General features: G+C 40.1%; 2 protein-coding genes across 2 annotated transcripts; both read right to left on the bottom strand.

Moving 5' to 3' along the window:
- Nucleotides 1-282: 282 nt before the first annotated feature.
- On the bottom strand, nucleotides 283-1598 carry LOC143629735 (uncharacterized protein At5g43822-like). Its single transcript, XM_077098930.1, has 6 exons — nucleotides 1427-1598; nucleotides 1220-1338; nucleotides 953-1132; nucleotides 637-693; nucleotides 417-481; nucleotides 283-341 (listed from the first exon to the last, which is right to left on the bottom strand). The coding sequence occupies exons 1-6, from the start codon at nucleotides 1553-1555 to the stop codon at nucleotides 298-300; spliced, it is 594 nt and encodes a 197-aa protein (XP_076955045.1). The 5' UTR covers nucleotides 1556-1598; the 3' UTR covers nucleotides 283-297.
- Nucleotides 1599-3165: 1567 nt separating this feature from the next.
- LOC143629726 (uncharacterized) lies at nucleotides 3166-5172 on the bottom strand. The gene has a single exon (XM_077098924.1). The coding sequence runs from the start codon at nucleotides 5166-5168 to the stop codon at nucleotides 3333-3335; it is 1836 nt and encodes a 611-aa protein (XP_076955039.1). The 5' UTR covers nucleotides 5169-5172; the 3' UTR covers nucleotides 3166-3332.
- Nucleotides 5173-17768: the final 12596 nt, after the last annotated feature.

Raw genomic sequence — 17768 nt, 5'->3', positions numbered from 1 at the left:
TGCTGCTATCATGTTTCTGATATTCGACACTACAAAAAATCTAATAAGAATATACAGTCTAGCTATCAAGAGATAAACTATAAAGTATACACACATATATACCTCAAGCTTAAAAGCCTAAAGCAACTCCAAAATCTTCCAAAACTTTATCGAGATTACACGCTGAAGTTTATAACTTGAAAAGGAAAACTTACACTTCATATACTAAATCTACTGGTGTTCGTAAGCAGGATTGGAAAAATGAGAGAACTAACAGAGTAAATATAAAAAAAAAATCATACTTTTTTAAATAATTTGTCAACAAATATCTTCAGCAAATATGATGTCGTATATGGATTGCACTGCACCAACAATAATCAAAAGAGGTAAATACCATGTTTAAAAAAGTTAAGTTACGTTTAAACACTATATTTTACCTTCATCTTTCAGGATATTAGGTTGATCCACCAAAAGTTGTTCAAAAGCATGCAAATCACTAACACTGCAACAAGTAAATCAATCATAAAGAGTATTCTATATTTCTATATTAATAAAAACCGAAAGGACCCAACCCGTTTAGGCCCGTCACCCAACCTGATGGGCCCGTCCATTTTGCCACCTCTACTAAAACATAGAACAAAATTTCTAGAAACATACCTCGGCTTCAAGGCAAGACTGGCAAGTGCAGAAACCACTGATGATTTAAGCAAGTACCTGAAACAAAAGATTATAGGTTAGAATACAATATTACAAAAATAGTACCTGTGGTATGATCATATCCCCCCCCCCCCCCCCCCGTTTCGAAATTGTCAACCTTAGACCAGCTGGTTGTACGAACGTAACACCATTATTCACTGAAACGGAAAAAGGTTAACTTTTCCCGTAAAGACCATGTGAAGTGACCAAAATACCCTTAACGTTAAATAAATTATATGAAATGCATAAAATTATTGGAAAGTGTATGAGTTCATACTCTGATTGATACATCTCGTGAAGAAGGCGAAGCCCTTCTAAGCAGTCTGCAAGACTCAGTTTCATGCCAATGCGGTTATTTAACTGTTTCTTTGATGATTGCACAGAACCACCTTTTATTTGCTGCTTAGCATCACGAAAAGTTTTCGCAAGCGATAAAACAATACTATCTAATTCCTCCCTGATCACATCAAGATTAGTTGGAAATAGATCTCCCAAATGAGTAAAATATATTCAAAAAAAAATAAAATTCGAACACCAAACTTACAGAGTTTTAGTCATTGAAAGCATGATCGTCTGTAAAGATTCCAACTGCTTTCTCAAGATTGAATCTTTAATGTTATCTACGTTTTTCAAAGAACCGTAGTTTTTGGGATCTTCAAGCAGCTGATCATAGGTAAATAATAATTAAACTGTTAAGTTTCAAGACTATGAAACATAAACAAATATGATTCGTTTGCAGGATGTGAAGAACCTGCAGCCTTCCAATGATGGAAGAAGCATTTCGAAACTGTGAAATTAATCTAGCTTGCAGATCGTCCCATCGGTCCATGTCATCTTTTACTTTTTTAAACTTCTGGTATTTTTTCACCATTCCCTCCATTATTAACCAAAGAGCTTGCTAATATTCTAGTAAGATACGCTCGATTCTGCAATTTTGATGTTAAATAATCAGAAGACCCATATACGTAAAGAGGTGCTTTATGCACATTGTTAAAGTGATTATAACAACTTCAACAATCAGTACTAGATTAGTATTTAGTAGAAAGGTTAATTATGCTAAAAGGCAACCTACTTAATGCAGGGTGTGCTAATAACTGAAACACCAATATGAAACCGAAAAAACCACATAGAAACAAAAACCGACGGGTTGGTTTTACGTTTTTGTAAAAACCAAACTTACGTTAGGTTTTAGTTTTGCATGCATTAAAAACCGAAAAAAACAAACCAAATTTATAGATTTTCATTTTTTTATCTAAGCAGTTTATAAGAACTTAATAAGTATTTAATGCAAATACTTTAGCCCAAATGTATGATATCAATTAGTTATTAATTAACAAAGTAGTTTAGGCCAAATTCATTATTTTAGGTCAAATTTGTTTTCGGCCCAAAATTTTCTCTCTCAAATGGCAAAACCAAACCCAAACTGAAAAAACCGAGACCGAACTGTTTGAGCGCAAAACCGAACCGTGCACACCCCTAACTTAAAGTAACATATTTTCCCCTTTTTAACTACCTAATGTAACTAACATACATAAACAAAAAGTGAAAGTATGTTGCATTTTGGTGCAATTCATAACCTCATAATATGATTACTTGAACCCTAAATAATAAAAATTGCAGAATAATAATAATAATAATCACTTTCAGCTAAAAACTCAAATAAAATAAAATAAAATTAGAGTGCAGAGGAAACCCTAACCTGATTGGAGGAACAAGAACAGAAGAAGAAGAAGCGTCCTATTATTATTATTATGGTCCGGTGACGAATGACGGCGAATTACCGTCGCCGGAATCTGCGATTAGAGAAGCAGAGTTAGTGATTTTGACCGTGTTTTTAATAGTTTGACCATATATAACGCTTAATTTTAAATAACAGGATTTCAAACTGTATTATTATTATTATTTATTTAAATTTAAATATTTATGGATACAAATTAACATAAATATTTTTTTTCCTTTAAACGGCCAACAAACAGATAATTGTCTATGTACTTTGTATAGGGTGACCCAATGGTTAAAAGGTCAGGGTTCGAAGGTCCTCTGATGGTAAACTCGAACACCCTTAGGATCAAAGTGGATATCAGTCTTCCTTTATTGAGTCATCCATGCCTCCTAAAGTGTTGTTTGTGAAATGTATTTCGTTTTAATAAGTATAATTTAAAATAATAAGTAGATTCTTTTTTCAATGACACCATAAGTGATGGTTTAAAAACTTGGACGAGTCAGGTTTGGAGCGTCAAATAAGTATGGACGATTAATATCCCGTCTCAGAAGATCAATAAACACTTTTTAGTTTGGTTCTTTAATGAACACTATAAATCATTAGGGATAGCAGCGTAGCTTGTTCCCGTTTGCCTTCTCTTTCAAAGTAATCACTAATTTTTACATTAAAAAAATGATAGCTTTATATTACATAATAATCAAATATTTCAATCTTTGCTACTCTGTTTCTTTGATGGTGAATGGTAGTAAAATAGTTTAATGTTCTGCACTAGTTCAATACAGGTATATTGTGCAGGTCAATTCTTCTAATTTGGCCCGTTAGAGATCAAACATAACCCGAACCTATCCATTAACAGGTAAACGGATAAAATCGCCACCTCTAGTTAACCATACCAAACAATAAAAAATATCAACTTTGTACAATGATCTTGGGATTAAACCACCTTTTTAACCGAATAGTCTAACTGTCCACACGACTGAAATCTAAGCAACAACGCTTCTGTATACGAATCTAACTCGAACCCATTTTCACTCAACATTTCAAGATACCGAATCGCGGTTGAAATCTCATTTTGCAACAAACACCCTTGAATAACAGTATTATAAGTACACCCATCCGGCAAACAACCACTCTCCTCCATCTTAACAAACAAATCGTTCGCTTCATTCAACTTCCCGTTCCTACAATAACCATTAATCATAATCGTATACGTATGAACATTCGGCTCGCAACCACTCTCCTTCATTCTAAAAAACAACTCTTCCGCTTCACTTAACCTCTTGTTCCTACACAATCCACCGATCATTGCAGTATACGTACACACATTCGGTTGTAACTCTCTAGAAAAAACCTCTAGAAAAAGCTCGTTCGCAGCATCAACGTTTCCTACTTTACACAACCCGTCGATAACAATAGTAAAAGTATACACGTCCGGTGCCACCCCTGCACCATCCATCAACTTAAACAACGATAAAGCCTCGGTAACTCGTTCATGTTTACATAAACAATCTATCAAAGTACTGTAAGTAACCACATTAGCCATCTCACCACAATCTTGCATTTTATAAAATATTACAAGCGCTTCGTTAAGTCTAGAAACAAGACATAAACCACGTATAACAGTAGTGTATGTAACCACGTTAGGATTAATATTAAGTCTACACATTTCATTAAACAACCCCAACGCCTCGTGTATATTGCTTTCCTTACAGTACCCGTTAATCAAAACATTAAACGTTATAACGTCACGACCACAACTCATGACATTAAACAAGTGTCGAGCATCGTCTAATCGACGAACCAAACAGTACCCGTTTATCATAGTGTTGTACGTAACAGTATCGGGAATTAATCCTCTTTCAATCATAAAATCAAGAAAATTACGTGATTCCACCATCCAACCTCGTTTACATAACGCGGTCAACAACACGTTAAACGTCTGTAAATCGATGTTAATCACGTTACTACATAACATATCATCCAACAATCTTAATGCTTGTTCACGTAACCTGAAACTACATAAACCGTGCATCAAGCATATGTACGTTACAACATTCGGTGTAACACCTTTCGCAATCATTTCATTAAAAAGACTCAACGCACGATCAATGTCACCGTTTTTGCATAACGCGTTTATGACAGTACTATACATAACAACACCCGACGAATCCGAAAACTCAAATTCTTCGGTTATTTCATTAAGTAACATAACCGCGTGATCAATTTCCCCAATTTTACACAACCCATTAATCAACACACCATACGTTACGCCATTCGGGTTAATTCCACTCCCCGACATTTCATCGAACACTTGGCGTGCATAATTAAAACCACCCGTAACGCATAATCCGTTAATCAAAGTATTAAATGTGACACAATCGGGTCGATACCCGCGTTTCAGCGCCTTACCGAAGACCGACAGACCGAGATCCACTCGGTTTAATCGGCAATAACAATTAATAGTTATGTTTGTTGAGTATATATCGGATTCGAGAGGTAAAGTGTCTAGTCTTTGAATGAGATTAATGGCAAGTGGGTAATGGTTCATGTTGACAATGGAAGTTAATAGTTTGCAAAAGTGTTTAATGGCGGGAAGAGGTTGGCGGGTAATTAGTTGGTTGAATTTGAATAACTCGTCGTATAAAGCGAGGCTGGTTTCCTCGGTTTTGCGACGGTATTTGTGTCGGGAAATCGGTTTGGGTACTTGGGATTGAAAGAGTTTGCGTACTGGTTTTAATGGAGGGAGATGGTGTTGATTGATCATCCTCATAATTGCATCTTCTTGTTCTTCACACCAATCCCGAAGTCGAACCCGACTCAAATAAAGCTAGTTTAGTTACTGAGTTTGTGCCCGAGCTGAAGTATAGTATAGAAACATTGTCTAAGCTCGCCGAGCCTTAAAAGAGTTTGTGTGACTTTAAGTTTCAACTTTTTTTTTAATTTTATTAATTAATTTGACACTATAGTGTCAAGTTTGGGCCGAGCTTGGACTCGTATAGAGGTGCACAAAATACTTGTTTTTGGACCTGACCTAGAATAGGTTTCGCCAGTACTTGACTCGCGGGTATGAGCTGGTATTGGGTTTCTTTCCGGACGTGCACCCGAAACCGGTTCCACCTTTACCCGGTCAAAACTCAACTTGTCCCTACCCGAAATAACCCGGTCAACACTCAAACTATACATGGAACCGGTTACTACACTGTTTTGGTTTCTAAAAATACATGTTTATGCATCTCTATGCTCGTTTAACGTTTTTCTCAGATTAGCTTGTGCCAAGTTGGTCTCGAGCTTCAATTTTTGTATACGAGCCAAGCTCGTAATATTTTTTGATAATCGGTTTCTTCTTATTCTTTGATCAATGTAGATACAAGAATAAAATAGAGTTGAAGGAAAAATAAATATGGGAATGCAACCCATTAAGGAATAGAAAAAATAAATAAGAAAAACAAATATATCTTCAAATATCTTTTCCTCCTTTAGCTCGAGTCTAAAGGTATGGTATACGCAAATACGTGCCGTGTGTTAAGCTCTACCTTTTTCTAATGTCTTTGTTTTTGTCTTCTTTTTTTAAATATGTTCGTTTTATGAAATTGTTTTTAACCTAACCGATACCGACCGAATTTGTGTGTTGAATAACAACCGCAACACTCGGGCTTTACCGATAGTTGTTTTTTTGATGCTTGATCATCTTACAAATTTGCTTCTTGAGTTTAGCTCCGATGCCGTAAAAAAACCTAACCATCAACTGATACCGACCGAATTTGCATCCAAATAGGCGTTACGACGCCATAGTTTTACCAACTCCCGGCTTTTAATAATTCTTGTTTTTCTTTTTTGTTTTAAATACTTTAATGTTATGAAATAACCACGTGATACGCACAATCAATCTTAAATCAAACTTATTGAGACTGCATCGATCTATACTAACAATACAACAAAACTTTGGTGCCTTCAATATAGTTTCAGAATATTTACAAAAGTTGGTAAGATTCCCATTAAAGACAACTTGTACTTGTTGCAACTAGTTGTTCATAACTTCATATATGTGTGCAATTAATCAGCATCAAGATCAAAAAAACTAAGTGTTAAAAAATGAAGTCTAGTGATCTTATTACTTTGTTGTTGGTGGTTCTGTATACACTTCTCATTGTTTCTTCTAGCGGAAGAACGACAATTCAACCCGAACTTCATAAACAAACAGGTAACATCCGACTTTTCATATCACCTAACATTTTCGCATAAAGAATTCATGTTTTTTTCGTTATCTATCATCCAAACTCAATACGCCCAAAATATGTCGTGTGAGAACAGAACAATATTGGGTACACCCAAATAGATATATATCTCATACATATACATATGCATACGAATATGCATATTATACATGCATGGTAATTGCTAAAATGCTTACATAGTAACATGCTAACACACATATATATATACTAGCTTACTTAGAACCCATGTACTTGATACTTCATGAGGTAGAAAATATCAATACGTACAAAAAATATCGAAATCTTTTTTTACATCTTATATGTGGAAAACATGTATTACATATGCTAACAATAAAAAAATATATATCAAAATACATAATATAAAAATTAATAGATAACTAGGAGTCGAAAATACATTTATTATTTTTAATGTGATTTGTTTTCCATTTACTTTTTGATTGAAAACAAAAATTACACAATTAGCTAGATTTCAGGGTTCTTTTATAATAACATATATTTTCAAATAAATATGTTTTCTTAATATAGTTAGTATTATAAAAAAAATCATTAGTGAAAAGATTGATATATTTAATTAATAAGAGAATATACAATAGATATACACATAGTAATATAGTATGTTGAAGAGGTAGGTCCCCGCAAAGCCCAGTTGGACCCGCAAGACACACCTTGAAGAGGTACGTCTGTGCAAAAACCAACTGGTTCCGCAGGACCCACCATGCTCAGAGAGATGAAGACCTTACACGCAGTAAGCCAGCTGTTCCCGCAGGAAAGCCTCCCTTGGTACAGTACCCTGCCTGTCCCCGCAGTTGTGGGTACAAGCCAAGAAGGAAGGCCAACCACACTAACAGTAGGGCTACACGCATAATGCACTAACTCTTAATACTTCAGTAATGTCACCTGAAGAAGGAATGAGCAGGGCGGGAATATTCCCGCCCAAAAGAGCTAGTCCGTACGCTTCTGGAAGATCTTTTGTACTATACCTGCCAAGGTATGGACAAAATACACAAGATCTGACCAAAGCAGCCCATGAACCAATCACAGGGTGACAGCTCACCGACAATAGTACGAGGAGGAGCACGCTCCAGTACAAAATGTCACTATCAGCCGCTGCCTACCCACCAACTCCCATCGTGGCACGTACATAGCCCGTAGTTGGTGGAAAAGGAATATTATACAGCTGGCCGTACCTGCTTGGAAACCTACCTTCGGCTATAAATACTCCAACACCTTGGAACGGTATTATCATCTTATCTTCTCTCTAGCTATTCCTCTCAATATACACTTATATTCAGAGCAATCTAGTCTGATTCTCACGCCGGAGGGTGGTCACAAGGAGGAACCCCCCCCCCCCCTTCTCAGTGACGAGCTCACAGTCTGTTTTGCAGGTCAAGAAGAATAACCATCTTTGCCGGACCTAACCCTCGTGGGAAACATCTACTTAACCCTAAGATTATCCGTAATCTGTCAGGGTCATTTAGTGTTTCTTCATTGGCGCCATACGTGCATTAAGCTAGAACTAATTCTTTTTCTCAGTTTTTTCAAAATTTCTGGAAAGATGGTTAAGGTTACTCCGAGGCCAAGGCCACCGAGTGACCAAGAAACCCCGGTAACCACAACCCCAGCTACTGGGGGGAATACCGGTGAATACACGGTTTTTACGAACACTACCCCAGCTACCCAAGCCGGGGTAAGTGTAGTAAACAATCCTCCCCTGGGATTCATTGATACCCAGGTGGAGAAGCAACAAACGAGGCTTCCCCGCCAAACACTAGATCAAGTTAAAGCTTGGGCGGAAGCACGTCAGAAAGAATTCCAAGCTGAGTTGGATGAACGTTTACGTTCACTCCAACAGGCCAACGACGAATTCGGAAGCACTCGACAACAGCTCAACACGAGCAATGCTTGCGAGTATTCGGATGACGATTGGGAAGAATCTGACAGTGACGCAAACCCTCGTCATAAGGCGAAAGGGAAGCGTAAAGAAGTAGACTTCTGCTCGAAAAGAAATTTTGGAGAAACTTTCAAGCCAAAGAGCACGGGGGGAAACCCACGTGACTTCTCCAAAACTTTCAGACCGACTGTTGCAAATGCGGGAACGTCCAAGTTTGCAAGAGACATTGCGGAAGCAATCGCTCCAAAGAGTGCCAAACAGATGTCCAACATAGGCACTTATGATGGCGTATCCGACCCAGACGATCACTTGAACAGATTCATAGCGGGGGCAACCGCAGTAATTGGACGGAACCCACGTGGTGTTACATGTTCCAAATGACGCTCGTTGGGGCAGCCAGAGCGTGGTTTGATCGTCTACCGGTCCACCACATCTATGATTGGGCAGACTTCCAGCACAAGTTCAGCCAGCACTTCAGTCAACAAAGAAAATATACTGAAGAGCAGTGGACGATCCTCAACTGCGTCCGAGAGGAAGACGAATCTTTGCTAGACTTCATCACTCGCTTCAACTCAAAGAAGCTAAGTCTAGGCACTATAAGCGAAGATCTTGTTCGCGCCGCTTTCATCCAGGGCGCCGAGTACCCAGAGCTTATCCGCACTTTGACGGGTAAAGATGGCATGCCATCTACGTGGGATGCCATCATGACGGCAGCTAAACGCTTGCCGAGACGGAGAAGCAACTGAGTAGAAATATTCCCCAGAGCACAAATCTCTACACGCAGAGGACCAGAGAAAATAACGTCCGTACCGCCCGACAAAATAAGAAGAGGAAGCTTGGTATTTGGCAGTCAAGGATAAACTTTGACACCTCATCCAGCTCTCGCCCTCTCTTAGGCGGAAGGGACAACACGCACTCATCAAACAGGAATCCCAGATGGACGCCACTCACCAAAAGCGTCACCGAGATATTTGCCACCGAGAAACTTCCATGGCCAAAGGCTCCAATAATCCGACAGCGTCATAACGCTGATCAGAACAAATCCTGTGACTTCCACGGGACAAAAGGCCACACCACAGAGGAGTGTACGTCTTTGAAGGATATTGTCGAAACATTCGTCAAAGATGGAAAACTTACACACCTCGTGGCGTCGATTAAGAACGGAGGGAGAAATGACAATCGGTACAAGGGCAACGGACGAAAGCCCGTCGACATCAGCATCCACATGGTTCATGGCAACGTTAGAGGAAGAAAACGACGAATGACAAAGCCAAGTGCGTGGAAGGAAGCTGAAGTGCGCTTCCCGCGTGTACCAGGAGGGCCCAACAAAGAAGGCCCCATAGTGATCAAAAGCCAGCTGGGGCACTACATCACTTCCCGCACTCTTGCTGATAACGGCGCTTCGTCAACGGTTATGTATAGGCAATTCTTCGACAAGCTAGACGACGAAGACAAAGAACGCCTAGAAACGGTCTACGCCTCAATGGAAGGGTTTGACGGCAGCACAAACACCCCCTTGGGGATCCTATCCTTCCCCGTCACTCTCACAGACGGGAAGTACTCCCGCACAGAAGACGTGGACTTCGTCGTAATGAGGAAGCCACACCACACGTACGACATTCTCTTCGGGAGAGATGGGATGGCAAGATTCAATGCTGTGGTGTCGTCGGTCCATGGTATGATGGGATGGCCAACAGCTGAGGGCGTTGCTATGATCACGGGCATTCCCCAGGTATGCATCGCATCTGTCTCATCCAAACTTAAACCAAAGATGGCTAAACCAACAACCTCTGAGCCAGAAGAATGGGCATTCAATGGCAAATACCCTGACCAGGCTGTTACCATTGGCCCAACGATCACTCATCCCACACGCACCCTGCTCAAACGCTTGTTGCAAAAAAATGCTGACATCTTCGCGTGGACACCAGCTGACATGACTGGTGTACCCCGTAGTAGGGCTGAGCATAAGCTCAAGTGTGACCCGGCGTTTACGCCGATCATACAAAAGCTTCGCGTGATGGGGACTGAGCAGGCTAACGCGTGTAGAACCCAAGTTAAGGAACTCCTTGATGCAGGCATCGTACGCGTTAGTAAATATCAAACATGGGTTGCAAATCCCGTCATGGTACCTAAATCCAACAAACAATGGCGCATGTGCATAGACTTCAAAGACCTAAACAAAGCATGCCCCAAGGATTGTTACTCATTACCCGAAATTGACCTTAAGGTAGATTCGTTGGCACCGTTTCGCCTTAAATGCTTCCTTGATGCGTATAAAGGATACCATCAAATCCACATGGCCGTTGACGATCAGGACAAAACCGCATTTCGGACGCCCGATGGCACATTTTGTTATCAAATGATGCCATTCGGACTTAAGAATGCCGGGTCCACATACCAACGCCTGATGGACAAAGAGTTTCACGCCCAAATTGGGAGGAACTTGGAAGTTTACAAGGATGACTTGGTCATCAAAAGCCTTGGGCCAGAAGCGATGTTGAAAGACATCGAAGAAACTTTCAACACGCTCAGAAAAATAAACATGAAGCTCAACCCGAGCAAGTGTTCCTTTGGGATGGAAGAAGGGAAGTTCTTAGGAGTCATCGTTACTAAAGATGGCTTCAGAGCGAACCCTGAAAAGGTCAAAGCCATTATGAAAATGGAATCACCTACTACCATCAAACAAGCTCAGACACTGAATGGACGACTAGTCGCACTTAACCGCTTTTTGGCAAACCATGCGGATAGGTCGTTCCCATTCGTGTCAACATTAAGAAATTGCTTGAAGAAAACGCACTTCCGCTGGACACCAGAAGCGGAAGCAGCTTTTCAGGAGATTCGGTCACGCTTGATCGAACTCCCAACGCTCACAGCACCAGAAGCAGGGGAGGAATTAATTCTCTACCTCTCCGCCACAGACAGAGCAACCGGGGCAGTCTTACTAGTAGAACGAAAAGGCATCCAGATGCCTATCTACTATGTTAGCCGCGTCTTGACAGACGTAGAAACCCGATACTCTACCCTGGAAAAATCTTAGCGCTTGTACAGGCTTCACGCAGGATAAGACGATATTTCCAAGGTCACCCAATCACCATTCTCACCAACTTCAAACTTGCAAACGTTCTAGGCAAACCCGAGTTGTCGGGACGCCTAGCCAAATGGGCAATTGAGTTGGGGGAATACGCGATAAAGTACAAGCCAAGACCAGCCATAAAAGGCCAGGTCTTGGCCGATTTTATTGCAGAAGTCTCCGCATCGCGGGAAAAAGAGTGCCAGGAAGAGGCTCAACCCTCTCCAGCACAAGACATTAACGATGTCTGGTGACTCTATACTGATGGAGCAGCCAACAACGAACCTTCAGGCGCAGGGTTGAAACTAACTAACCCGGCAGGCCAAGAATACACTTACGCCATTCGGCTTGATTTCCCAAGCACGAATAACGAAGCGGAATACGAAGCATTCTTGGCCGGGTTAAGAATTGCGCGTAAGATGGGGGTGAAAAACTGGAAGCCCACGTGGATTCCATGCTAGTAGCCAACCAGATTAATGGAACGTACACGGCCGTAAACGACACAATGGCCCTGTACCTCGCACAAGCAAAAGCCCTTATGCGCGATTTTAACGATTGCAAAGTTATGCACATCAAGCGAAGCGAAAACAAATCTGCGGATGCGTTAAGCAAGCTTGCATCGTTAGCCTTCACCCACTTGGGGAAGGACATCCGCATTGAACTTCTTGGAGCACCATCAGTCCCGCATAAGGAAATTTGTGTCATCCAAACCGGCACGGAAACATGGATGACACCAATCATAAATTACCTTGCAGCGGGTATACTACCAGAGTCGAAGACACATGCAAGAAAGATACGCTGTAAATCACTGAACTATCAACTTGTTGATGACATACTTTACAGGCGTAACTTTCTTGGCCCACTCCTCAGATGCGTGGACGACCAAGATGCCGACTACCTCCTAAGGGAAGTACACGAAGGCATCTGTGGAGTACACGCAGGTCCACGCGCAGTTGTAGCTAAGCTAAACAACGCGGGATACTTTTGGCCGGGGATGCACACGGATGCGCTGGCCTACATCAGAAAATGTAGATCCTGCCAGCTTTACGCACCCAACACGCATCGCCCGAAGAACGAACTTGTTCCAGTCACGTCGTCGTGGCCATTCCAGAAGTGGGCCATCGATGTGACAGGCCCATTTCCCACAGCAGCAAGGAACGTTCAGTTCCTAGTGGTAGCCATCGACTACTTCACCAAGTGGATAGAAGCAAAACCCCTAGCCCAAACAACCGCAAAACATATCAAAAAATTTATTTGGGAATTTATTATTTGTCGTTTTGGACTTCCACAGAATTTGGTAAGCGATAATGGCACCAACTTTGTTGACCAGAAGCTGCAAAAGTGGCTGAAAGAACTTCAAATCACCCACACCTTTACCTCAGTGGCACACCCGCAGGGTAATGGTGAGGTGGAAAGAGCAAACAAGAGCATCGTCGACGGCATAAAGAAAAGACTCTTGGAGCATAGATCCGGCTGGGTGGACGAAGTTCCACATGTCCTTTGGGCGAACAGAACGCTAAAAAAGGCAAGCACGGGCGAAACCCCGTTCAGCCTCACCTATGGCACTGAAGCCATGGTCCCGGTCGAAATTGGTCTACCCTCACCAAGAGTCATAACTCAACCAGAAGACAATGATGCGGAAAGACGGTTAGACCTTATGCTAACCGAAGAACGCAGACTTAGCCGCAGCGCGTGAAGAGAACTACAAGCGACAAATGCAAAAGTACTACAACACGCGGGTAAAACTCTGCAACTTCAATATCGGAGACTACATACTGCGTAACAACGAGGCTTCGAACCAAGAGCGCCCAGGAAAGCTGGCCCCGATCTGGGAAGGGCCATACATCATTAAAGAGGTTTTGGGAAAGGGCGCATACCGGCTCGAAAGGCTCGATGGCACTCCCATCCCAAGAACATGGAATGGAGCTCAATTACGCAAATGTTACATGTAGATCAGTTCCAAAATTGTAAAGAAAAGGCCTAGAGCCACTTCTAATGGAAATGATTCTCCTTTATCACATTGTGTTGATAGCCTTACCTTTATACTTATGAACTGACCACACTGATATGCCGGTGTTCACCGCATAAATAAGTGTGGGAGGAAGTAAGTCGTTGTGTGTGGAAAGCGGCACAACCCGCATAAACACAAAAACAGTAAATATTTCTAAGAGGAAGATGAGGAAAACCTTCACGCAGGACAGATATAGGTAAAGTTTGGTCATCTTACTAAGTGAAAGTGACGGGTGTACCCGCACAATCATGATAGAGGAAACAGAACATTAACCTATTATCCAACACGCGTCGAAAAGTTAACTTATTCAAAACACTTAGAAAATTGCTAAGTTAAACTAAAATATGCATAAGCAAATCATATAAGGTTTACAGGGCAAGGCGTTAACAAAATATTTATATTCACAATAAAAATTCAAACATTACAAGAATGGCTAGTTATCTACCCACCTACAAAATTACAAATCTATCCTAACGGTTGGAAGGGATCTCAAGGTTCAAGCTTCAGGACCACTCCCTCCAAACCCACTCGAACCCGCACCATCAGTTGTCTGCGGCGGTTCGAGGAAAGCCTTGAGAACAGCTAGCCCGTCATCAGCAGCCGCAATTTCGTTCACCTTCTCCACAACCGGATGCGGGAAGGCAGCATACTGGTTCACAGCTTGGTTGTAGGCAGCTTCAGTGTCTACATCGTGTAAAGGAAAGTTGGAAGGCGGGATGCCCTTCTCTGCAAATCCTAGACCAAGCAGGAAACCAGCCTTCTCCCCGTCCTCATGAGAAGCGTTGAGGGCTGCACTCATGGCATCGTCATAAGATGTGTTCGCGAAAATCCGATGCACAACCTACAAAAAAATATATATATATATCAAAAACTTTTCTAAGTATAAAGAAAAGCGTAAAGCAAAGGAATTATTAAGTTATGCGTACCTGAGGCAACGCTTCTCGTAGAAGCCACTCCTTAGTGATCAGAGCTTCTTGGAGGGTAGCTTGAGCATGATCGCGGGCACGTTCGGCTTCATTTTTGTTGAGGTTGGCAAGCAACACATCCTTAGCAGCAGCCTCTTCAACGCCCCTAAGCTTGCGCTCAGTGCGATCAAGCATACCCTTCTGATCCAAGAGCTCTTGGAGCTTCTTGGCATCTTCCAAAGCCAAAGCATCATGAGCCTGCTGAAGCTTCTCTAGTTTGGCTTTGAGCTCTTCGTTCTCAGTGCGCAGAGGCTCAGCAACGGCTTCAGCTTTGGTGGCCCTCTCGGTCGCATTACGCGCGGTTTCCTTGGCCAACCTAAGCTGTTCATTGACAGCTTGGGTAGCCTTGGAACGGGCCTCATGCCTGGCCTGAATCTCGACCTCGAGGTCCTTGAAGGCCTTCTCCTTCTCCGCAGCGGTGGCAGCGAGCCTCTTGTTCTCCTCCCGCAATGTTCGCGCTTGAGCCACTTCTAGGCTACGCGCCGTCTTTAACTTGTCGTTTTCACGACAAAGTAGCTCGACGCGCGGCTGCATTCGGGCAAGGAGGATTCGGAGCTCATTGGACAGCCTACCTGTCACACCCCGAAAACCTTAACTTAACACAGCGGAAGTCTTAACTTTAATTCGTCGGGTTATGACAGACGCCGATAGTCAACAATAATAAACAATTAATAATAAAAGCATCATCTTTTATTATAAGGAAATATTTTACAACATTAGAGTTTACTACACGTGCTAATGCACGGTTTACAACACATCACTTTTGTTCAAACACCCCACGCTCTCATTTCCATGCCACCTCGAAACCTTCACTTTCCTGCAAAGCATATTTAAATAATTTTTGGGTCAACACGAATGTTGGTGAGTTATTCCTGAGAAGAAAAACTTATTATATAAATGTAAACAATTTATATATAAACAACACATGAATATAATGGTGTACGGCCATTATACTCCCAATTAAAGACCGATCAAACACGGTACACACAATAACGAAACCCGCATTTTACCTTTAAGCACAAAAAGCGTTAGTTGTAGACTAGCTACGAATACAACGCGTGTATGACTACCAATTTGATAACTCGAAACGTACCATACTCAAAATATTCCCACTTTTAACCCAACGCGAATGGAAGTGGGGGGCGTCACCCCGATAGATCTACCAACATTTCTGTGCCCGCCGTCCGGTTAACAGTTATTTAACCAAATTGATTCATCCCACAATAACGACAATTTGTAGTATAATGCGTTTTCAAAACATATATATATATAAATACGAATATAGATATACAATATGCTTTTCGGAGGAAGAACTCACCTTTGATTTCGGGTTTTTGAATAAACGTTCGTTCCTATATTAGTACACGTTCGTTAAATATATATATTCTTATTCTAAAAATCCACACAAGCACATAACGCACAAAGTTTACTACTTATAATCTTATAATTCTATACTTAAAAATATAAACAAGTAATAATCAACTAATAATTGTTTTATTTAATAATTTAATTTAATTATTAAAATTTATAATATTTATTACCTTTAGTTGCTGGAGTGTTTTGGAAAAATTCAAGTTATCATTTTATTTAAAATTTTGACTCTATTATAATCGGTTTTGTCGGTTTTGCCGGTTTCGTCGGTTTTGAGCTTAAAAACGAACCGGTTGCCCTTTTTTTATGAAACTTTTAGTTTTAAATTATCTAAAACACTTTTTATATGGTTTTTAGTCAAGTTTTATTGGTTTTTCAATAAAAATGTTTTGCTTTTTATTTTATTTCCAATTTCTTAAAAATGCCAATTTTTAACGTTTTCGTGTCGGTTTTCGCGACACGAACCGTGTTGGTTTAAGTTTTGCTATTCTTGACTTTTCTTATACTTTAACTTATGTTAAATATAAGAATATTATGACTTTAGGAGCTGTTTTAATTCAGTTCCAAAAACTCATGTCGGTTCACCTTAAAAGTCGAACTTTCCGATCGTTAAAGTCACCGACAAGCTATTTAAGTCACAATGTCAAAACCAAACCATTTGGTAGAGCAAATATACACATAATAACAAATAATATATCATCATATACATGTTTGATCATCTAGCATCAAGTATGCACATAAAACAAATTTTTAACTACACATGTTCAAGCCTTAGCTTAAGTTTTCAACTATACAATATACATGTTATTTCTTCAATCTCTACAAGGTGTTTATGTACCAAAATTTCCAGATCTTACTAATCCATAGTAACATATTATTTCATTCCATAATTATCCTTTAACAAACACATTCTTGATTTCTTTAACAATAAAGTTTCTATTATTAGTAAGTAGCAATTTTTCATAACCTTATTATCATACTAACAATCTTTACAATGGAGTTTACAAAAGTAATCCTAGCCACAAGTCTTTAATCATCCACACAAGACTATGTTCACTTATCAAATCATTTTGCAAAACATCTTGTACAATTTATAAAGTTTCCTTTATTAGTAAGTTTAACACAAACTCTTGTTTATCTAAGTTATTATGTTTCATGCATCCTAGTACTTCTAGTAGATTTCATTCCTTTCCATATGTCCCATTCAATCACTTAGTTTGTCATTTTCAATCCATATAAAACAAGTATGAGCTTTATGATAAAAATCAAATTTTGTATTACTTGCATGTGTAAGTGACTTTCCATCAAAGTCAAATCCCTACACTTTTGTCAACCCTTTTCCGAGATTCTTTCAACACCATTATTATTATTACTTACAACTTTTTCAAGTAATCAAGTATGTGGGTTTTCAAGATTATCACTCTTCTTTAACCATTTTACCATTTAACAAACTTACAACTCCAATCCATTACCAAAATCAAAATTCATGGTTCTAATGAGTGTTTTTATCCATAATCCATTTCCAATCTTTTGACCATTTTCACATTTACTTCCAATATTAAAACAATACTTAAACTCATTTGTTAAACAAACTCAAGTAACATCCATATGGACAATCTATACAAGCTAAAAATGTAACCATATCAAGTCCTATAATCAACAAAACCCATCTTATGCATTCCTATGTAAACTCACGGCTACATACATACATGCATATATCCATATCATGCTTGCATGTATACTACCAAACATACTAGAATCAAACCTTAAACATCAAATAACAACTAGTATACACAAATCTTTGAAGTGGGTTACCTTGGGTTTCGG

The sequence above is a fragment of the Bidens hawaiensis genome, unplaced genomic scaffold (assembly GCF_021521415.1).
Source record: "Bidens hawaiensis isolate Kalapana, Puna unplaced genomic scaffold, B.hawaiensis_p1.1 tig00000459_1, whole genome shotgun sequence".
Lineage (NCBI taxonomy): Eukaryota > Viridiplantae > Streptophyta > Magnoliopsida > Asterales > Asteraceae > Bidens > Bidens hawaiensis.
Note: the sequence above shows the minus strand (reverse complement) of the source record. Positions and strands in the feature narration are given on the sequence as shown.